Here is a 23,201-nt window from a genome sequence, read left to right on the forward strand (position 1 = left end):
TAGCCAAATGAGAACCTGAAATTTGTTTGTAAGGATCCTCTTTTAGTGAAAAATGTCTTACACCTGGATGATTTCTGCCCCCACACTGGAAAACTTTGCAGTGTTTGGTTCATTGAAGGAGGAAGATGCCATTGTAAGGTAGTGAGGCATCTAATCATAAGCCTGCATTTTTATCAAAGCTTATATATTCCAATCAGGGCCTGTATATATTTTAAAATGAGCTTAAAAAGATTTTCAAATGTTTCATGCCAGGCAAAAGACCAGCTGCTTAGAGAACCTTGGCAATGTTTTCCTCCTGAACAAGGGGCCCCCTGATTTACAGCAGAAGAATAAACAATTCTCAAAGTCGTAAAAGAGGAAATTACAGACTGAGAGCGAGGACACTGATCCTACATGTTACAGAAGATAAAAAAGGCTGAGAAAACACAATTAGGAATGGGCAAATAGTAAAATAATACCATGGGCTTCCCATTAAAATGAGCCAGATCTTCTTCCTAAGGTTGAAAGGCCAAGAGCAGTGAAAAAGGCAACTGGCTTGGCTGGAAGAATGAGAGCATTTTTGGGAAATCTTTTAAAGCTGTTTCTTTCTTAAACTGAGAGAGTTAAAGGGTAATAAATGCTGGGAAGAGCTAATGGGAGAAGCATCTAGCTGGCTGGGAAAGGAGGGGTGAAAGGAGGGGTGTAAACTGAAGAGGCTTCTTTTGAAGCTGTTTTTTACTGAGTTCCTTTTTACTTTACAAAGGTTTAATTCTTTTAAAAGGCTACCTATGATAATGTATGAAATATATTAGCTTAAATATATTGCCTTAAATGTAATTATGCAAAGGATTTAAGAAATGCTAGATTCTTAGAGTCATATTGCAATAGGAGACCAGAGGGGCAAATGAGCCCAGCCCCCTGCCAGACAGGAGACGCCATCGAGCACTCCTGATATATAGTTGTCAGGCATTTGTTTAGAAACCTTCAATGAAGGAGATCTTTCAATGTTGATGTGAACTCAAGATCCTTGACATCTGTTGAAGATAAAAATTTAAGATTAACCATTTGTTTTAGAAAGCAATAGGGCAAGGAGGGCAAGAGGTGAGCTGGTAATTAAGATTCCTTGTTGAGACACGTGTAAGATATATTATTACTTATTTGTCATTTATAGATGTAACAATATATAGCTCTTTGTGTTCCATATAAGGACAGGAGGATATGGGTGTATCTATTGTGATTGGTTCTAGCAAACAACCAATAGGAATTTCAACCAGGCTGATTGGACAGAGGCAGCCACAGGAGGAGCAAAGGGGGCTGGATTAAGGGAATATAAGTGCTGGCCAGAATGGCAGGAGGCCAGGCCAGAGCTTGGTAACCATATACCACTGTGCCTCTCATTTATTTGTCTGACAAATAAATTATTATTTTAATTTCTCTATTGCTGCGTTGAATATTTCATTCCAGCTAAGCGTTAACCACAAGCAGGGTGCTACAGTAGAGGCTAACGCGGATCAATAATATTTTGCCTTCATCCATCAGGCCGTGTCTCATATGGGAAAACTCGGAGCTGGGATGCTTCTGTTACCAGAAATGGAGCTAACTGTGTTTCCCTTGGCTGTCCAAGTCTATCATCTTCCTCTGCATTCTTCAGCATGCAGGCGGGAGAGACCTTATCTGCAAATTGCATTTTAGACTCTTCCCAGAGCTGTGAAACACCTCCTCCTTGTGCCTTGTAACAATTGCAGCAATTCTACTCTACCTTTGGACCAGACCATGAGGAAGAAACCTCTGGCCCAGGATCGCATTGTGGCCCTCCACATCTCTATATCTGGCCCTCAGAACGCTCCCCTCGCTGGCAAGGTGCCTTTGAACTCTGATAACATCCCTAGCTTATCAGGATAGAGAGATAGCTATGTGATTGTGGGCAGAAGCTGGCCTTCTTTGCAGGACCACCTCCCCTGGAATGCCCTTCTCAGTGGTGGCTCTGACCTGGTGGAATGCTCTGTCCCAGGAGACCAGGCCCTGCAGGATTTAACCTCCTTCCACAGGGCCTATAAGACAGAGCTATTCCGCCTGGCTTTCAGTTTGAACTCAGCCTGATCTTTTATTCCCCTTCCTCCCCCCCCTTTTTATGAAGATTACCTGCTCTGGGATCCCACAGCTAATTCTCCCCTGGTCTCCCCGCTAGCCCAAATAGGACTAATTAGGCAATTAGCCCCCCTAAATAGATTTTTGATTTTTGAATTCATTATTCACATTTTATACTGTATTTTAAGCTGTTTATTGTTGCATCAATTAAGTGTTTTAAATCTGTTGTTAGCCACCCTGAGCCCAGTTTTCTGAACCAGGAAGGGTAGGGTATAAATAAATTATTATTATTATTATTATTATTATTATTATTATTATTATTCTGTACAAAGGTCAGAGACCTTGCTCCAAGGTCCATTCAATAACCTAGGCAGTCCACATAATGAGCACTCACACGTTGCACTGTGGGTGCCCTTTGTGGGGTCACGCACGGCGCTCCAGACCCCAGGGAACTTACCGGTTGTATGGGCTGATCTGCCTCTCAGTGTTATTCTTTGGAGGTTCACGCCCAGCCTCAGTTAGTCAATTTACACTGCTGTAAATTGTGAAGCCAGTTGCATAAATAGGGGGTGGAGCCAACAATAGTCAGGCAGTCGGCTCAGGAGCTTCTAGGTTGTTACTCAGGAGCTTCCCATCTTGAAATGCACCTCCTTAATTTGAGCTGCACCAATGATCCCCCTTATCCATCACTTTTAGGCCTGAAAATTGGTTGCTCCTCTTTCCCCAGCACCTCCATGTGGGCTCCATGTGCCCCAGAAAGGTACTGCCAGTCATTGTAGACCAAACTGAGTTGGAAGAACCAGTGGGTCTGATTCAATATAAGAAGGCTCTCTGTAAAAGTAATGAGTAGAAGAAAAAGGCAGGAGATGTTTTTTTCTGGCACGGTGCTGACGCCAGTTGTTAATATAAGAGCACCCAGGAAGGGACGGAATCAATGAATCGCTGGTGTCGATAAGAGAAGTCTGAGCAACGGCTTTACAAGGCAGCAGGGAGAAATCAGAGTAGACGTCTGAGAGAGAGGGGGGGGGCATCATAATTCTGCAAGAACCGAGCACATTAAGCAATGGATCCAGCCTGCCAGGAAAGGAAATGAATCAGTCCCAGGGCAAAAATATGCAAGGCTAGACGGGCATCTGTTATACGGAATAATCAGATCAGCTCCAGCTGCAGTGAAAGTAGAGAGAGGCGAAAACGAACCAGTTGTTTTGTCTAAGCCAAACAATGCTGCTTGAGAGATTACCAGGGCCGTGGCTAGGCCTGCAGAAATGGCGTCTGCCGGATTTAGCAGCGCAGCCCGCAAGGTGCTTGGGTAAGAACCCCAGTTTTGCTGGGGAAACAGCACCTGGTAAGGAACCACTCCATGCAATAGAGCTGCGCCACAGAGAGAAGAAATAGGCCAGACCTTTGCATGCAGCTGGGTGAGGGACAACCCACACACCAAAATGGTAGGGCTTCTTATAAAAGGTAAAGGTAAAGGGACCCCTGACCATTAGGTCCAGTCATGACTGACTCTGGGGTTGTGGCGCTCATCTCGCTTTATTGGCTGAGGGAGCCGAAGTTTGTCCACAGACAGTTTTTCTGGGTCATGTGGCCAGCATGACTAAGCTGCTTCTGGCAAACCAGAGCAGCGCACGGAAACGCTGTTTACCTTCCCACTGGAGTGGTACCTATTTATCTACTTGCACTTTGACGTGCTTTCGAACTGCTAGGTTGGCAGGAGCTGGGAGAGAGCAACGGGAGCTCACCCCATTGCCGGGATTCAAACCGCCGACCATCTGATCGGTAAGTCCTAGGCTCTGTGGTTTAACCCACAGCGCCACCTGCATCCCTTCCGAGGGCTTCTTATAAAGGTGTGGAAATGCAGTTCTGAAAGCCCCCCTACACTAGAAAACAAAAATGATGCCTCCTGCCTCTGGTGTAGTATAAAGAAGTGCAGCAATTCCTTGAGAGCCACAATCGAATCTTTGTTCCTGAGGAACTAGATTTCTTCTTGCAGAGGATTTCTATGTGGCAGCAGCAGGTGAGGGCAGCATTTGAAAATGGCATACCATAGAATCATAGAATCATAGAGTTGGAAGAGACCACAAGGGCCATCGAGTCCAACCCCCTGCCAAGCAGGAAACACCACCAGAGCACTCCTGACATATGGTTGTCAAGCCTCTGCTTAAAGACCTCCAAAGAAGGATACTCCACCACACTCCTTGGCAGCAAATTCCACTGTCAAACAGCTCTTACTGTCAGGAAGTTCTTCCTAATGTTTAGGTGGAATCTTCTTTCTTGTAGTTTGGATCCATTGCTCCGTGTCCGCTTCTCTGGAGCAGCAGAAAACAACCTTTCTCCCTCCTCTATGTGACATCCTTTTATATATTTGAACATGGCTATCATATCACCCCTTAACCTCCTCTTCTCCAGGCTAAACATGCCCAGTTCCCTTAGCCGTTCCTCATAAGGCATCGTTTCCAGGCCTTTGACCATTTTGGTTGCCCTCCTCTGGACACATTCCAGTTTGTCAGTGTCCTTCTTGAACTGTGGTGCCCAGAACTGGACACCGTACTCCAGGTGAGGTCTGACCAGAGCAGAATACAGTGGCACTATTACTTCCCTTGATCTAGATGCTATACTCCTATTGATGAAGCCCAGAATTGCATTGGCTTTTTTAGCTGCTGCGTCACACTATTGGCTCATGTCAAGTTTGTGGTCAACCAAGACTCCTAGATCCTTTTCACATGTACTGCTCTCAAGCCAGGTGTCACCCATCTTGGATTTGTGCCTCTCATTTTTTTTGCCCAAGTGCAATTCTTTACATTTCTCCCTGTTAAAATTCATCTTGTTTGTTTTGGCCCAGTTCTCTAATCTGTCAAGGTTGTTTTGAAGTGTGATCCTGTCCTCTGGGGTGTTAGCCACCCCTCCCAGTTTGGTGTCATCTGCAAATTTAATCAGGATGCCCTTGAATCCATCATCACCAGTCCTTCCTGGGGATTGAACATGGAAACTTCTCCATGCAAGGCAGAGGCTCTACACCCGAGCTGCAAGGGGATCCTCCCTGGCAGAGTGCCCCCTCAAAAGTGCTAATGGCAGTGTTGGTGACAGTGGCAGGGGACACGAGACAGGCAGCTGTGAGTCACCAGATCATTATAATTTCTCACCAACAGCTTCGCTTCTTCTTTGGCGATCCCTCGTAGCCAAGTAAGATTGTCTTCCATAAACACGGTTTTAACAGTGAGTCCGTAAGTGACTGTGGAGGCCAGTTCTGGATTCACACATCCTTCCACAGTGGGGACATTGGTTTCCGGGTGAGAGTTGATCACAGCATGGATTTGCCAAGCATGCCTCCCTCTTAGCATGTTTCTCCCTTGCGTTTGAGTGTCTTCAAAGTCCATGACACCTTTGGTAAAGGCTGTTCTCCAATTGGAGCGCTCACAGACAGGCAAGTGTTTCCCAGTTGTTGGTGTTTATACAACATTTTTAAAGATTTGCCTTGAGACAGTCTTTAAACCTCTTTTGTTGACCACCAGCATTACACTTTCCATTTTTAAGTTCGGAATAGAGTAGTTGCTTTGGAAGACGATCATCAGGCATCCGCACAACATGAGCAGTCCAACGAGGTTGATGTTGAAGAATCATTGCTTCAACACTGGTGATCTTTGCTTCTTCCAGTACACTGGCATTAGTTTGTCTTCCCAAGTGTAAAAATTTTCAGAGACACCGTTGATGGAATCTTTCAAGGTGTTGACTACTCACTCACAGCAGTGTTATGTTGGAGGAATTGCAGGTACAGCCATACCTTGCAAGTTGAATGGAATCCGTTTTGGAAGTCCATTTGATTTCCAAAACGTTCAGAAACCAAAGCGCTGTTTCTGATTGGCTGCAGGAAGCTCTTGCAGCCAATCAGAAGCCGTGCCAGACATTTGGCTTCAGAAAATAGTTTGAAAACCGAAACACTCACTTCCAGTTTTCGATCGTTTGGGAGCTGAAGCGTACAGATTCCAAGGCATTCGGCAACCAAGGTACGACTGTAATTAAACTGGTAGATGGCTTGCAAACAGTGCAAAGTACCCTCCAACATTCCTCCAATGAAAATAGTGACATCTTGTTCTTCCATCGGGAAGCTTCTCCCATGTTTATTTTATTTTTTAAATAATATTTATTAAGAGTTTAAAGATTACAAAAAAGAAAAAGAATTAAACAAAACAATACAATACAGAAACAAAAACACTACATAAACATATACATTAATCTTAACAAAACAAAACAAAAACAATTAAAAAACACAATTAAAAACACAATTATTTCAATATCTTATCTTTCCTTTACTTCTTTCAGCGACCTCCTCGCACCTCCCTTTTTTGTATTCCACTTCAGTTAACTGTTTCAGCAAATCCTTTCCCTCTTCCTTAGTTTTCTGTCCTATAATTTATCTTAACACTTTCTAACCTTATTTTTCCCTTTAATCCATTAACAATCTGCTTGTACTTGTACTTAATTCTTTGTAACATTTCTGCTAAAGCCATATAATTTCATTCCAGCATCTTTCTAACATTCATTAATTTTACAGTATTTCTGTAAATAATCTTTAATTTTTTTCCAATCTTCTTCCACCGACTCTTCTCCCTGGTCTCGGATTCTGCCAGTCATTTCCGCCAATTCCATGTAGTCCATCAACTTCATCTGCCATTCTTCCCGGGTGGGTAGATCTTTTGTCTTCCAGTACTTTGCGATGAGTATTCATGCTGCTGTTGTAGCATACATAAAGAATGTTCTATCCTTCTTTGGCACCAATTGGCTGACCATGCCCAGGAGAAAGGCCTCTGGTTCCGTGTTTAATCTCACATGGACATCATATATACATTGACATCAGTCCCCTTGAGCCAACTGCAACCTCTCCACCGAACCTACCTCACAGGGTTGTTGTAAAGAAAAAAATGTGTGAGGGAGGGGATCATTTACAATACCTTCAACAGTTATATGGAGGGGGGGGGAATTGAGCAGTAAGATGCCTTGAGTCCCTGTCAGGGGACAAGCGGGATACAACAACAACAACAAGAACAGAAACTGTGAGATCAGGAACATACCAGAGCAGGCATCCCCAAACTCGGTCCTCCAGCTGTTTTGGGACTACAACTCCCATCATCCCTAGTCTCAAAACATCTGGAGGGCCAAGTTTGGGGATGCCTGTACCAGAGAGTAAATCCTATTGAACTCAATGGGACTCAGTTCTGAGTCAAGATGTTTAGGATTGCGGTGTAAGACTGCTCAGTCTTTATCCAGTTACCTGGGAGTAAGCTCCATTGAATACAGTGGAACTTCTTGGTAGTCAGTGTAAGGCTCCATTTACAAGAAAGGAATAGACACTCCATGCGTTTTCTAAAAATGACTGGCTGTTGAAGCATTGCAATTAAAGAATAAAAAGTATATTGGTGACATTTTCCTTGAAAATTATAGGAAGGACTTCAGCATTTCCTTCATTTGGTGCAGGAATGTTATTTTTCAGGAGAAACAGGACTCCGTTTTTGCACCTACACCCACTCACCACTTTGAATTGTTCTCTGAGACGTGGAAGGGAGGAAAAAGGAAAACTGGGACATTCCAGGATCAAATCAGAAACTGGAATGGCTTCTATAATTCTGGGACTATCCCTGGAAAATAGGGACACTGGTATGAATCCAGGGGAATCCAGGGCTGGCACCAGCCCTCTAAGAATTATAATAAATAAAACTGGCTTTTATTTACTTCACAACCTTGTCTTGCGTACTTGCTCCAGATTTGAGGGGGAAAGTAGGTAGTGTCTCTTGACATGGGGCTTTTCAGTCCCCAACCAGAAATGCCTGGACCTTTGATATTGTTGTTGATCTCCCAAGCTGAAAACAAGATCTGTACCTTTCCGCTAAGCGCCAAGTCATCACTCCCAAGTATCATTAGGAATAACGAAATGATTCAAGCCATATTAGGATTTCCTGGAGGGAGCGTTAGCCTTTTGTTTTTCTCCTTCCTCTCTCCCCCATTTTTCTTTTCTTTTGAAAAACAGAAATGGAACTCGATGGCCAGCTGGAGATTTCATGCACCCAGTTTCCGACGTAGTTCGAGTCTGGTTAATTAAGGCTTAATAAAATAAATTGCTTGGCCACAGGCTTCTATTTTCTAGGAAGAGCAATATTCATGCTTCTCCAGTTAGGGACAAATTAGCCGGAACACCAAGCTGTACTTTCATAGCACGAACCGACAAGGAGGATATGAATGGAGTCAGTGTTCCAGAAGCTTTCAAAAGCTTGTCTTGCAGAGTTCATAAAGTTAAAGGGACCCCTGACCATTAGGTCCAGTCGTGACCGACTCGGGTTGTGGCGCTCATCTCGCTGTATAGGCCAAGGGAGCTGGTGTACAGCTTCTGGGTCATGTGGCCATCGTGACTAAGCCACTTCTGGCAAACCAGAGCAGTGCACGGAAATGCCGTTTACCTTCCCGCCAGAGAAGGTTTATTTATCTACTTGCACTTCAATGTGCTTTTGAACTGCTAGGTTGGCAGGAGCAGGGACCGAGCAACGGGAGCTCACCCCATTGCGGGGATTCAAACTGCCAACCTTCTGATTGGCAAGTCCTAGGCTCTGTGGTTTAACCCACAACGCCACCCACATCCCACACAAAGTTCATATCTGAATGCAAAAGCAGGCTTCTTTCAGCGGTACAGGTCTGTGGTACGCCTCTCTGACAACTTATTTACACTTGTAATTTATTGAGCAACTCTTTAACTGTACAATTAGTAGGCAATACTGTCAGGAGCAAAGGTCTGTATAGTTAAAGCCATGGTTTTCCCAGTAGTAATGTATGGAAGTGAGAGCTGGACCATAAAGAAGGCTGATCGCCAAAGAATTGATGCTTTTGAATTATGGTGCTGGAGGAGACTCTTGAGAGTCCCATGGACTGCAAGAAGATCAAACGCATCCATTCTTAAGGCCACCTCATGAGAAGAGAAGACTCCCTGGAAAAGACCCTGATGTTGGGAAAGATGAAGGGCACAAGGAGAAGGGGACGACAGAGGATGAGATGGTTGGACAGTGTTCTCGAAGCAACAAACATGAGTCTGACCAAGCTGCGGGAGGCAGTGGAAGACAGGGGTGCCTGGCGTGCTCTGGTCCATGGGGTCACGAAGAGTCGGACACGACTAAATGACTAAACTACAACAACTGTCAGGAGCTCAGCCTACACTTGAGTAGGACCCTGGCAGAGACACATGCCCGACTGGCATGTTTCCTCTCTCCTGGTCGATCGTTTGGGAGCTTCAAAAGCTTTCTTCTTCCCGAACATCACAGCAACCAATGCCAACAGACACTGGCACACTTAGGGATCCACAGAGTTTGTGCAACTTGTGTGACAGACCTCAGCAACTCAGCATTTTGGCTAATCTACTTTATTTACAGATAAACACACACGGTGCACTGCAACATGGCTCCCTCTCTCTCTAGCATCAGACAGCAAAGAGAAAAAAAACAAAGGACAATAGTCCCACTTCATGGAATACAGTAATGCAAACATCCTGTCTCCGTCACTTCTCACTCTGTGGAGTCAAAACATATACCATCATGTGAAAGACAACAATCCCATGACTGCAATCATGGAGCATGAATTCTAACAAATGCATGCATTCACGTTTGTGTGTACAGTGGTACCTTGTAAGTTGAACAGAATCCGTTCCAGAAGTCAGAATCCGTTCCAGAAGTCAGAATCCGTTCCAGAAGTCAGAATCTGTTCCAGAAGTAGGAATCTATTCCAGAATGTTTGGAAACCAAGGCACGGCTGCCGATTGGCATTCGTGAACTGGAACACTCAGTTCTGGGTTTGCGGCATTCAGGAGCCAAAACGTTCGACTTGCAAGGCGTTTGGGATCCAAGGTACAACTGTATTTGTTTATATATTTTATTTACTGCATCTACATCACACCTTTTTTCTCCAAGGAGCTTTTTCTCTGCGTGGAGAAGGTCCCAGGTTCCATGTCTGGCATCTCCTGAGTATGACTGAGAATCGTCTGCTTCCTGATACTCTGCCAGTCAGTGCCAGCAGTACTGAGCTAGCTAGATTAATGGCCTAACTCAGTGTAGAAAGACAGCAGCCTTTGGCCCATGAGCTAGCAGATGTTGACCCCCCACTGAAAAGCACAAAAGATGAGACTCCTGAAAGTTACTGCTAGTAGACGACATGAGCTAAACTCTGGGGATGTGTGCTTTTGACAGAAGAAGAACCCTCTAATCATGTCAGCCGGACAAACAAATGTCTGGATGAATTTGTGCCCTGCAAGCTCACGCTCCATCCGTCCCCAGAATTGATCTACTGATTCCAGCTTTGTGCGCCTGACAAAGTAGGTTGTGGCCTACAAAAGTCTTTGTGCTAAGAGTAACAGACATTAGTCTCTCAAATGAGCAGCCAGAAACATCATAGCCAGACACTGGAGAAACCTGTCAGGAGTAAGCATGGGTCAATGGTACCAAATAGTATGGAAAACAGCCTTATTGGGGGGGGGGGGAACAATAAACTGAAACTGACACGGGGACAAATAGAAGACACCTTCACCCTCGTATGGCTCCCTTTCACAGCCCAACAAGACAACGACAAGAATCCACTAACAGCATACGAATCAATATGGCTAACCTTCCCAAGTACAATTCAAAGTGTTGGTGCTGACCTTTAAAGCCCTAAACGGTCTTGGTCCAGTAAACCTGAAGGAGCGTCTCCACCCCCATCGTTCTGCCCGGACACTGAGGTCCAGCTCTGAGGGCCTTCTGCTGGTTTCCTCGCGGCGAGAAGCCAAGTTACAGGGAACCAGGCAGAGGGCCTTCTCGGTGCTGGCGCCTGCCCTGTGGAACACCCTCCCACCAGATGTCAAAGAGAAAAGCAGCTACCAGACTTTTAGAAGACATCTGAAGGCAGCCCTCTTTAGGGAAGCTTTTAATGTTTGATGGATTACTGTATTTTAATATTTTGTTGGAAGCCGCCCAGATGGGCAGGGTATAAATTTATTATTATTATTATTATTATTATTATTATTATTATTATTATTATTATTATTAGATTCAAAACACGCACCAGGTTGTGGATTCTCCTTCCTTGGAGGTTTTTAAAGAGAGGTTGGATGGCCATCTGTCATGGATGCTTTAGCTGAGACTCCCACATTGCAGGAGGTTGGACTCGACTCTTGAGGTCCCTTTCAACTCTAGAATTCCATGATTCTATGATGGTATGTAGAAACATACCTATTTCCCACCCACAAACTCTTGGAAACACAGGGCATGGGATGAAGAAGAATTCTCTCTGTCTCTCTCTGTCTCTGTCTCAATCACAGCCTCTCTCATCTTGAGTGCTTTCCTTATCATACACCTTTATGATAAGGAGACCATATAACACCAGTCTTGAAAGACCTACATTGGCTCCCAGTATGTTTCCGAGCACAATTCAAAGTGTTGGTGCTGATCTTTAAAGCCCTAAACGGCCTCGGTCCAGTAGACCTGAAGGAGCTTCTCTACCCCCATCGTTCTGCCCGGACACTGAGGTCCAGCGCCGAGGGCCTTCTGGCGGTTCCCTCATTGCGAGAAGCAAAGCTACAGGGAACCAGGCAGAGGGCCTTCTCGGTAGTGGCGCCCGCCCTGTGGAACACCCTCCCATCAGATGTCAAAGAGAAAAACAACTACCTGACATTCAGAAGACATCATAAGGCAGCCCTGTTCAGGGAAGTTTTTAACGTGTGACATTTTAGTGTATTTTTGGTCTCTGTGGAAGCCGCCCAGAGTGGCTGGGGAGGCCCAGCCAGATGGGCGGGGTATAAATAAATTATTATTATTATTATTATTATTATTATTATTATTATTATTATTATTTATTCCATCCCGCCCACTCCCTTGTTAATGCTCCAAACACATGAATGTACACCTTTGCTCCATTCATTTGCATGGAATAGTGAACGTAGCTAGGAAAAGCCAAGCAGGGAGCAATGTAATCACTGCACCCATTACTCAGACGCTTTCGCCTGGGAACCTGCTTTCTCAAAGATCCATGAGGAATAATAATAATAATAATAATAATAATAATAATAATAATAATAATAATAATAATAATTTATTTATACGCCCTGCCCATCTGGCTGAGTTTCCCCAGCTACTCTGGGCGGCTCCCGATCGAGTGCTAAAAACAATACAGCATTAAATATTAAAAACTTCCCAGAACAGGGCTGCCTTCAGGTGTCTTTTAAAGATAAGATAGCTGCTTATTTCCTTCACATCTGAAGGGAGGGCATTCCACAGGGCAGGCGCCACTACCGAGAAGGCCCTCTGTCTGGTTCTCTGTAACCTCCCTTCTCGCAATGAGGGAACCGCCAGAAGGCCCTCGGGGCTGGATCTCAGTGTCTGGGCTGAACGATGGGGGTGAAGACGTTTCTTCAGATTTACAGGACTGATTGTATATTACAATCATACCTCGGGTTACAGAAGCTTCAGGTTGCATTTTTTCAAGTTACAGACGCTCCAAAACCCGGAAGTACCGGAATGGGTTACTTTCGGGTTTCGGATGTCATGCATGCGCAGAAGCACCGTATCGCAACCCACACGTGTGCAGATGCACTGCTGCGGCTTGCAAATACTGCGGTTTGCAAACATGCATCCTGCATGGATCACATTCGCCACCCGAGTGTCCACTGTATTATTATTATTATTATTTATATCCCGCTCACCTGGCTGGGTTTTCCCAGCCATTCTGGGCGGCTCCCAACAGAGAACAAAAAATAGAATAAAGCCTCAAATATTAAAAACTTCCCTAAACCTCCCCCAAACAGCCTTCAGATGTCTTCAGAAAGTCAGATAGTTGTTTATTTCCTTGACATCTGATGGGAGGGTGTTGTACAGGCGGGAGCCACTACCAAAAAGGCCCTTTGCCTGGTTCCTTGTAACCTCACTTCTCGCAGGGAGGAAACCGCCAGAAGGCCCTTGGAGCTGGACCTGAATGTCCGGGCTGAATGATGGGTGTGGAGATGCTCCTTTGGGTATACAGGACCGAGGCCATTTTGGGCTTTCAAGGTCAGCACCAACACTTTGAATTGCGCTCAGAAACGTACTGGGAGCCAATGTAGGTTTTTGAGGAGTGGTGTTATATGGTCTCGGAGGCCGCTCCCAGTCACCAGTCTGGCTGCCGCATTCTGGGTTTTTAACATGGTGTTTCTGCCACTCTAGGAGGCTGCCTGTAGTGTCTGTGCAGGGAACCAAGGCTGAAGATCACATGGCATGTTGAGTTGTTGTTGTTTAGTCATTTAGTCGTGTCCGACTCTTCGTGACCCCATGGACCAGAGCACGCCAGGCACTCCTGTCTTCCACTGCCTCCCACAGTTTGGTCAAACTCATGTTGGTAGCTTCAAGAACACTGTCCAACCATCTCGTCCTCTGTCGTCCCTTTCTCCTTGTGCCCTCCATCTTTCCCAACATCAGGGTCTTTTCCAGGGAGTCTTTTCCACATGAGGTGGCGAAAGTCTTGGAGCCTCAGCTTCAGGATCTGTCCTTCCAGTGAGCCCTCAGGGCTGATTTCCTTCAGAATGGATAGGTTTGATCTTCTTGCAGTCCATGGGAGTCTCAAGAGTCTCCCCCAGCACCATAATTCAAAAGCATCCATGCTTTGGCAATCAGCCTTCTTTATGGTCCAGCTTTCACTTCCATACATCACTACATACATTAACTATACGGACCTTTGTTGGCAAAGTGATGTCTCTGCTTTTTAAGATGCTGTCTAGGCAGGATTCGAGACCAGGGAGAAGAGTCAGTGGAGGAAGATTGGAAGAAATTCAAAGATTATTTACAGAGACATTGTAAAATTAAGGAATTTTAGAATAATGTTGGATTGGAACTAAGCGGTTTCTAGCTGTGATGGGTTAAAAGAATACGAAAAAATGGGTTTATATAAGTAAAAATCTAAGATTGTAACAATTTAAGAATAAGATTTGGGTATCAAAAAGAGGGAAAGAAATTGTTGAATTAATAATTTGATTTGGAATACAAAAAAGGGTGGTATGAGGAGGTCCGAGAAACAAGTAAATGAAAATTAAAGAGATGGAAAGAAGGATTGTTTTTAACAATTTTTGTTGGATATTTTTTCTTTTTTCTGTTTTTTTTTCTTTTTTTGTAATGTAAAACTTTTAATAAAAATTATTATATATATAAAAAATTAAGATGCTGTCTAGGTGCCTGTTGAGTTAAGCTGGTCTTCTGAATCATAGAACTGTGGACTTTGAAGGGAACCCAAGGATCATCCAGCGCCCTGCGATGCACATCTATCTGTCCAAGGTTCCTTGCAAATATGTCTTGGTACACACACATCCACGTGCCCAGGCACACACATGGGCAGCGACTGCACACAAGCAGCTCTTCCCCAAAACACAGGAGCTTTGGTTTAATTGGATGGCAGATGAGAAAGCTCAGCCTTCGCTTTCAGAAAGATGTCGGAGCTTTTGATTGAAGTTTGCTTGTTGCAGTGAATCTTAAGGAACTGTTTTGTATGCAACAACAGAACTTGGGACAGATTTCGTCCCTGGCAGCCATGGAAATGTTTCAAATTACCTGGTTAGCTGCTATTTGCTTTTTTGCTTTTCTTTTTTTAAGCCCCTTCATTCACAAACAGATTAATCTATGTACTTGGCTGGCTACACTGAGGTGCGTTGATTACGTTTGTTTTTGATACGTCCGAAGGCCAGAGGCTAAGTTGCTACAATGGGAGTGAGCTCTTCTGGTTACTGGTTTCTATGCAAAAATGTTCCTCCTGCGTGGAAGATATAAATAGGCCAGTTTAGTGTCAGCGCTGTTAATTTCCATATTGATGGGATCCATGAGCTACGGCTCCTGTAAACAATCCCATTTTCAGAGTCCATGTTCTATGCAAGCTATGCAGCTTAGTGTCAAAATCAGTTTCTTAAAAGTTTTCTTCCTCCGGGAGAGATGCTTCAGTTTTTCTGCCTAATTCTCAAGGCACTGGAAGAAGTCATTTAGAACTTCAGCCAGTGAAGCGTCTCAAGCTTACCTTGTCATGGTGAAATATGTGTTCATATTTTATTTCTTTTGTGTTTATTGCATTTATATTTCACCTCTTCCTCCAGGGAACTCAAGGTGGTGGTTCACCCCTCCTCATTTAATCCCCACAACAACCCCTGTGAGGTAGACAGTGAGGCAGTGACTGTTAGAATTCCTGCTCCAAGATTGTAGTCATGGGATTGTTGTCTTTCCCATGATGGTATATGTTTTGACTCCACAGAGTGGGAAGTGACGGAGACAGGATGTTTGTGTTACTGTGTTCCGTGAAGTGGGACTATTGTCCTTTGTCTTTTTTCTCTTTGCTGTCTGATGCTAGAGAGAGAGGGAGCCATGTTGCAGTGCTCCGTGTGTGTCTATATGTAAATAAAGTAAAGGGACCCCTGACCATTAGGTCCAGTTGCGGACAACTCTGGGGTTGCGGCGCTCATCTCGCTTTATTGGCCGAGGGAGCCGGTATACAGCTTCCAGGTCATGTGGCCAGCATGACTAAGCCGCGTCTGGCGAACCAGAGCAGCACATGGAAACGACGTTTACCTTCCTGCCGGAGTGGTACCTATTTATCTACTTGCACTTTGACGTGCTTTTGGATTGCTAGGTTGGCAGGACCAGGGACCGAGCAACAGGAGCTCACCCCGTCGTTGGGATTCAAACCACTGACCTTCTGATCATGAAGTCCTAGGCTCTGTGGTTTAACCCACAGCACCACCCACGTCCCATTCCTAAATAAAGTAGATTAGCCAAAATGCTGAGTTGCTGAGGTCTGTCACGCGAACTGCACAGACTCTGCGGATCCCTAAGTGTGCCAATGTCTGTTGGCATCAGTCACTGTGATGTTGGGGCAGAAGAAAGCTTTAAAAGCTCCCAAACGATCGACAAGGAGGGAGAGAACATGCCAGTGGGGCATGTGTCTCTGCCAGGGTCCTACTCGAGTGTAAGATGAGCTCCTAACAGTGACTGGCCCAAGGTCACCCAGCAAGCTTCATGGCCGAGTGGGGGATTCGAACCCAGGTCTTCAAGATCCTGATTTGACACCCCAACCATCACACCACCACTGGCTCTCAAAAATAGGTATTGCCTTTCCCCCCCTCTCCCTCCCTTGAATTTTAAAGGTGCGGCTTATATTCAGGTGTGGCTGATATTCAGGCCAATATGGTATATCCTAAAGACACCAACTTCTCCACTGACCTGCATTCCAAGGAAACAGAACATGAGTAAGCTGGAACCCCTGTAATTTTTCACTGCTTAAAGATTGGGGTAGCACATAAAAATAGCCGTTGCCCTCCATGGAGTTGCCTAAAGGTAAAGATAAAGGGACCCCTGACCATTAGGTCCAGTCGTGACCGACTCTGGGGTTGCAGCGCTCATCTCACTTTATTGGCCGAGGGAGCCGGCGTACAGCTTCCGGGTCATGTGGCCAGCATGACTAAACCGCTTATGGCGAACCAGAGCAGTGCACGGAAATGCAGTTTACCTTCCTGCCAGAGTGGTACCTATTTATCTACTTGCACTTTGATGTGCTTTCAAACTGCTAGGTTCTCCCCTTAAAATAACATGGGGGGCGGGAGGAAAGAAAACATTTCTAACTAGGGCAGAAAAACAGCTCCTGCTAGCTCTATATCTCACTCGCTCACTTGAACGTAGCTACCTCCTACTTAGTGCAATTTAAAGCTTCCTATTCAACATTTCCTCGAATCAACTCCACTACTCATCAAAACCCACCTGCCCATTTTATGCGTAATTAAAATTAATTCATTGCCTCCAATTACTCTTCCTGCACACTCAAAGGTGGGAGGGCGCTCCCCACTCCCCATTGCAATCTGACTGTGCTTTGTGACCCAGAGAATCCATCATTGTAGGGTGTTGTTGTTGCACAAGGGCATTTGCACTTCCTAGTGTGCAGCTGCAGGCATTGAATTGATCTTTATCTGGCCATTTCAGCCACAATAAGCCAGGTCTTTCAGCTGACAGGTGAGTGATGAACTATGGCTTCTCCCTGCCATAAAGATTCTGATGACTATATGAAACTGCCTTCAGTCCCAAGCAGCATGGCCAAAATTTAGGACTGATGGGATCTTCACCCCCATCGTTCTGCCCGGACGCTGAGGTCCAGCACTGAGGGCCTTCTGGCGGTTCCCTCACTGCGAGAGGCCAAGTTACAGGGAACCAGGCAGAGGGCCTTCTCGGTGGTGGCGCCCGCCCTGTGGAACGCCCTCCCATCAGATGTCAAAGCGATAAACAACTACCTGACATTCAGAAGACATCTTAAGGCAGCATTGTTCAGGGAAGTTTTTAATGTGTGACATTTTAGTGTATTTTTTGGTCTCTGTGGAAGCAGCCCAGAGTGGCTGGGGAAACAAATAATAAATTATTATTATTATTATTATTATTATTATTATTATTATTATTATTATTATTATCTGCAGTCCAGCAACAGAACCTGTTGAATTACAGAAGTTGTTGGACTCCAACTTCCATCAGCCCCAGCCAGCATAGCCAATGGTCAAGGATAATAATAATAATAATAATAATAATAATAATAATAATATCCTACCCATCCTGCTGGGTTTCCCCAGCTCCTCGGAGTAGCTTCCAGCACACATAAAAACATAATAAAGCACCAGACATTAATAACTTCCTGATACAGAGCTGCTTTCAGATGTTTTCTTAAAGTTGCATTGTTATTTTGACATTATCTGATAGGATGTGCCTACAGAGGGTGGTGAATACAGCACAAGATATTATGGGCTGTCCTGTGAATCCGCTGGATGAAATAGCGGAAGAACGTTGCCTCAGAAGAGTGAGAAAACTCTCAGGGATGATTCACACCCTGGCCGGCACTTTCTTGATCTCCTGCCCTCAAACAGGAGATATAGAAGCATGATTTGTCGCACCAACAGGGTAAAGAACAGCTTCTATCCGTGAGCTGTTAGGCTGCTGAGTGAAAAGATAACAACAGGGCAACTGACTTTCGGGTTTGGTGGGTGTGCGTCAGTAAACAAGGGGAATTAAGACAAAGAGAGCTGAGTGGGGGGTGCTCGTGTAATCTCACTGTGTACAAATTGTACAAGTGACAATAAAGTATTTCAATTTATTTATCTCCTTGACACCTGATGGGAGGATGTTTCCCAGGGGAAGGTGCCACCACTGAGAAGGCCTCCTGCCTGGTTCCTTGTAACCTCACTTCTCACAATGAGGGACTCACCTGAAGGCCCCCAGAGCTGGACCTCAGTGTCCAGGCTGAATGATGAGTGCGGAGACACTCCTTAGGATGGCAGGAGTTGTATTTTTTTTTTTAAAAAAAAGATATTTATTGGAATTTCAAATAATACATAAAAAAATAAAACAAAAAAAAAGAAAAAGAAAAAAAGAAAAATTCAACGTACAATCCATATTTTCAATACCTTTTTTCTGCGACTTCCCCTCGCCTCCCCTTCTTGTATTCCATATCCAAAAGTTTGTTCAGCAAGTTCTTATCCCTAAATTTTAACCTTAATTTATTGTTTATGTTAAATTCAATTTATATATCGACTTTTAACCTATATACATCAATCATTATACTAGAGATTTTTTCTAAGATCGTCCCAGTTTCCCTTCCACGAATTCCCCATTTTACTACTAGTAACAACACAAAAAGCAAAAAAGATAGAAAAAAATCAAAGTGTTTTTATACAGCCTTTGGATTTCCAAATCCCACCCTCCCTTCCCCGGTTTGAATTCCCAAACCATTGTCCATTAGCCCATCTTTTATCAGCCTGGCAACCTCACGTCTGAGGCCCTTAAATCTCTTTCAGTCCCTCTCTGCCGGTTTCTTTGAAAATCCTTTATATTAAACACCAAATCTCGGAGGGGCACTATCCCTATAATGTCCATGTTCCTTCCAGCCAGACCTCCAAATTTAAAGGTGGAGCTCAAGTCTTGTTTCTCAAACCTTTTAAGTCCAAGTAGCCCAAAGGCTCCAACTTCCACCTTGATCAGATTTATAGACCATAGATATTCAGATTTCCACAAAAAGAGATCTTTCCACTCCTCACTTTCCAGTTCAAACCCAGTTTTTATCATCCAGTTCTTATTTTTTTTATATATCCATCTTGACAGGCCTCCGGCTCTCCTTTGCCTTCTGCAGCATTGCAGCCCCTCCTTTAGGATGGCAGGAGTTGTAGTCCTCAACCTCAATGATGACAGGAGGGCACCCAGGTTGGGAAGAGCCATGGCTCAATGACAGAGCACCAGCTTCGCCTGCAGAAGGTCCCAGGTTCAAACCACAGCATCTTCAGGTAGCCCTGGGAATATCTGATATCTGAAACCCTGGAGTGCTGCTGTTAGTCAGTGCAGACACTACTGGGCTATATGGACCACTGTTGGCTTCCTATGTTCCAATGCCCAGGGATGGGAGACTGAGTCCAGAGACACAGCCTGATGCTCTCCCAATGTTCATAGGATCATAGAATCATAGAATTGGAAGAGACCACAAGGGCCATGGAGTCCAACCCCCTGCCAAGCAGGAAACACCATCAGAGCACTCCTGACATAATGGATGTCAAGCCTCTGCTTAAAGACCTCCAAAGAAGGAGACTCCACCACACTCCTTGGCAGCAAATTCCACTGTCGAACAGCTCTTACTGTCAGGAAGTTCTTCCTAATGTTTAGGTGGAATCTTCTTTCTTGTAGTTTGGATCCATTGCTCCGTGTCCGCTTCTCTGGAGCAGCAGAAAACAACCTTTCTCCCTCCTCTATGTGACATCCTTTTATATATTTGAACATGGTTATCATATCACCCCTTAACCTCCTCTTCTCCAGGCTAAACATGCCCAGCTCCCTTAGCCGTTCCTCATAAGGCATCGTTTTCAGGCCTTTGACCATTTTGGTTGCCCTCCTCTGGACACGTTCCAGTTTGTCATCCTTCTTGAACTGTGGTGCCCAGAGCTGGACACAGTACTCCAGGTGAGGTCTGACCAGAGCAGAATACAGTGGCACTTTTACTTCCCTTGATCTAGATGCTATACTCCTATTGATGCAGCCCAGAATTGCATGGGCTTTTTTGCTGCCGCGTCACACTGTTGGCTCATGTCAAGTTTGTGGTCAACCAAGACTCCTAGATCCTTTTCACATGTACTGCTCTCAAGCCAGGTGTCACCCATCTTGGATTTGTGCCTCTCATTTTTTTTATTTTTTCCCCCAAGTGCAATACTTTATGTTGTTGGACTCCAACTTCCATCAGGCCCATCCAACATAGCCAATGGACATGGATGATGGGAGTTGTAGTCCAAAGCATCAGCCCACAGTATCAGGTTGGGGAAATTTGCTTTCCTTCTCCCTTCACCCATAGCTCCAAACAATCCAGCTCCTTGCTTGGAACACCCACCTTCCCAATTAATATGTTTCCTGGATGTGCAAGTTGCATTGATTTGCATGAAAGCAGTCAACTTGAGCAGGTCTGTGCACATCTTTTGTGTTGTTGCTGTTTGCGTTGCAGTTTTGAGGGACCTGCCAGCTCCCGTTGGCAGTAATTGGCAGAGTTCTCTGAATGCACACAGGTGGAAGGCAAATCAATCGCAGCCAGGAGAGTTGCTAATAATATTGAGTCTCTCTCTCTCTCTCTCCACCACTCCCCCTCCTCACTTCCACTACACATATTCACCGGTTCTGTTGGTCATTTGTGTGCTTCAGATCGGCAGCAGGCAGTAGGGAGGAGAGAGGCGAGAGGGATGTTCAGAAGTGGGAGTGCTTCTCTAACTCCTGCAACATGAACTCAGGAAATATATGGATCTTCTTCCTGCTGACTCTGCCGTCTCTTGTAAGTAAACAGTCCAAAAGTCTTGTTGTCGTTGTTCCCATGCATCTGTCCACTTCTGCTTGGATCAGATCCCTGTTTGATATCGTATCAATCTTTCTTTTGGCACTGATTTGGCAGAAGGTGCTCAGAGGAGGGCAGAGAAAGGTGCGCTAATGGGATTTCTTTTGACTGTCAAATTGCATCGCTTACCTGCGAATGTTTCCTGTGAACGCAAACTCTGACTTAGAGAGCTCCAGTTCTGTTTCTCAGAAGCGCTAAGGTTAAGAGGAATAAATGAGGAAATTTTAGGGCTGGTTCTGATACAATGATGGGACAGAGCTTGGGAAACATTGCGTGGGGACGTAATGGCAACTCTGTGTGATCTGTTGGTTTGTCACCTTGAGTATTGCTTAAAATGTCTTGCTGAGTGGTCCCGGCATCTACGGATAGGCATGGAGATGCCCCAAACCCTGAACAGCTGCTACCAGTCGGTGTAGACAATTCAGAAAAGGGTGGATTGATGGTTTGGCTCGATTCCAGGCTGCCCTTCCAACTACCTCACCCCTTCCGTTATTCTGCTAAAGGTCACTTGTACATTATTTGAAATATAAATCAAGTAATTGGGGAAATGGCCAATCCTGTCTACAAAATCCACCCACGCTTTCCACTCCACCATCACCGTTTCCATCTGTGGCGAAGCAAATCTGGGAGAAAGAAATTCTCTAGTCAGTTAGCCTGCAAAAACTCCAGATACAGCTTCTCCTAATTTCAGAGTGTTCCCAAGATTTGCAGCTGTGGATAAATTAAGGATTTAAGGGGAGGGTGGGTGTGATAGTTGTGAAAATATTTGCAGTGGCAAGTTGCCATTTAAAATCCACTGCCAAAGCTTGAGGTCTGACTTCATTCAGAGTGAGCCTCAGAGCTTTATTTCGGAAGCAAAATCTGAAAGATGCCCAAGAGAGTCCCAAAGTTTCAGTTCAGCATATAAACTAAATGCTTAATTCATGCGATGTTTTTCTCAAGTGCTGGGACGATCCATGTTTCCCCCCAAAAATTGGGTCCCAGCTTGAATCTAGTGATTTTGCCTGAAGCTAGGCTGAACTGAGTCCTGATAACCCATCGCCTCCAAGCCCATCTGAAGTTGTCCCACCAACCCCATCGATGAGCAAATCCATTAAAAGGGGTGATAGCCATTGTTACCAAACACCTCCAAATCCAGAGAGGGCTTTTTGAGGGTTTACACTCCCCCCCCAATTAGTCATAGTGTTGGAACCCTCTGCTCTGGCTATTCAGTGGTACCTTGGTTTAAGAACAGCTTAGTTTATGAACAACTTGGATTAAGAACGCCGCAAACCAAGAAGTTGGTATTTTGGTTTGGGAACTTTGCCTTGGAAGCAGAACATGTTCTCCTTCCAAGGCAGAGTGTGTTCCATTTGTAAATTGAGTCCCCCGCTGCTATGGGAAAGCACACCTTGGTTTAAGAATGCTTTGGTTTAAGAACGGATTTCCAGAATGGATTAAGTTCGTAAACCAAGGTAAAGATACCCCTGACCGTTAGGTCCAGTCACAGATGACTCTGGGGTTGCGATGCTTATCTTGCTCTATAGGCCGAGGGAGCTGGTGTTTGTCCGCAGACAGCTTCTGGGTCATGTGGCCAGCATGACTAAGCCGCTTCTGGCGAACCAGAGCAGAGCACGGAAACGCTGTTTACCTTCCCACTGGAGCGGTACCTATTTATCTACTTGCACTTTGACGTGCTTTCAAACTGCTAGGTGGGCAGGAGCTGGAACCAAACAACTGGAGCTCAACCCGTTGCGGGGATTTGAACAGCCGGCCTTCCGATTGGCAAGCTCTTGGCTCAGTGGTTTAGACCACAGCACCACCGACATCCCTAAACCAAGGTACCACTGTATATTATTTAAACTTAACCATGCCAAGATTAAAGAAGGGAATGCTATTACATCTACTTTGGTCCTGTGTGGTTAAATCATTCAGTGCCCCACGGCATTTCAATTAATGTGCACATTTCAATGATTGTACTGGCTAGAGCTTTTGGACCAGGAAGATTTAGATTCATAAATCTCACTATCTCATCTGCACTACACTTATAAAGCACTATAATCCCACTTTAAATTTTCACAGCTTCCCCAAAGAATCCTGTAGTTTGTTAAAGGTGCTGGGAGTTGTTTAGAGACATTTTCCCCTCTCATGGAACTACAGTTCCCAGAGTTCCCTGGGAAAAGGCATTGGTTGTGAAATTCTAGGGGCACCCAAAAGGTTTAGTATAGCACAGGCTCCCCTCTTGGGACAGTGTG

At 44.9% G+C, this 23,201-nt stretch overlaps 1 protein-coding gene across 1 annotated transcript in view; it reads left to right on the top strand.

The window, feature by feature from the left end:
* The first annotated feature begins 20,646 nt into the window (after window positions 1-20,646).
* Window positions 20,647-23,201, top strand: part of GHRHR (growth hormone releasing hormone receptor) — a 34,368-nt gene continuing 31,813 nt past the window's right edge. The window contains exon 1 of the mRNA XM_081882607.1: window positions 20,647-20,907. Within this exon, the coding sequence (XP_081738733.1) occupies window positions 20,857-20,907 (51 nt within the window). The 5' untranslated portion in view covers window positions 20,647-20,856. The remainder of the gene's footprint in view (window positions 20,908-23,201) is intronic.

Source organism: Podarcis melisellensis, assembly GCF_964234715.1.
Source record: "Podarcis melisellensis genome assembly, chromosome: 12".
NCBI classification, from domain to species: domain Eukaryota; kingdom Metazoa; phylum Chordata; class Lepidosauria; order Squamata; family Lacertidae; genus Podarcis; species Podarcis melisellensis.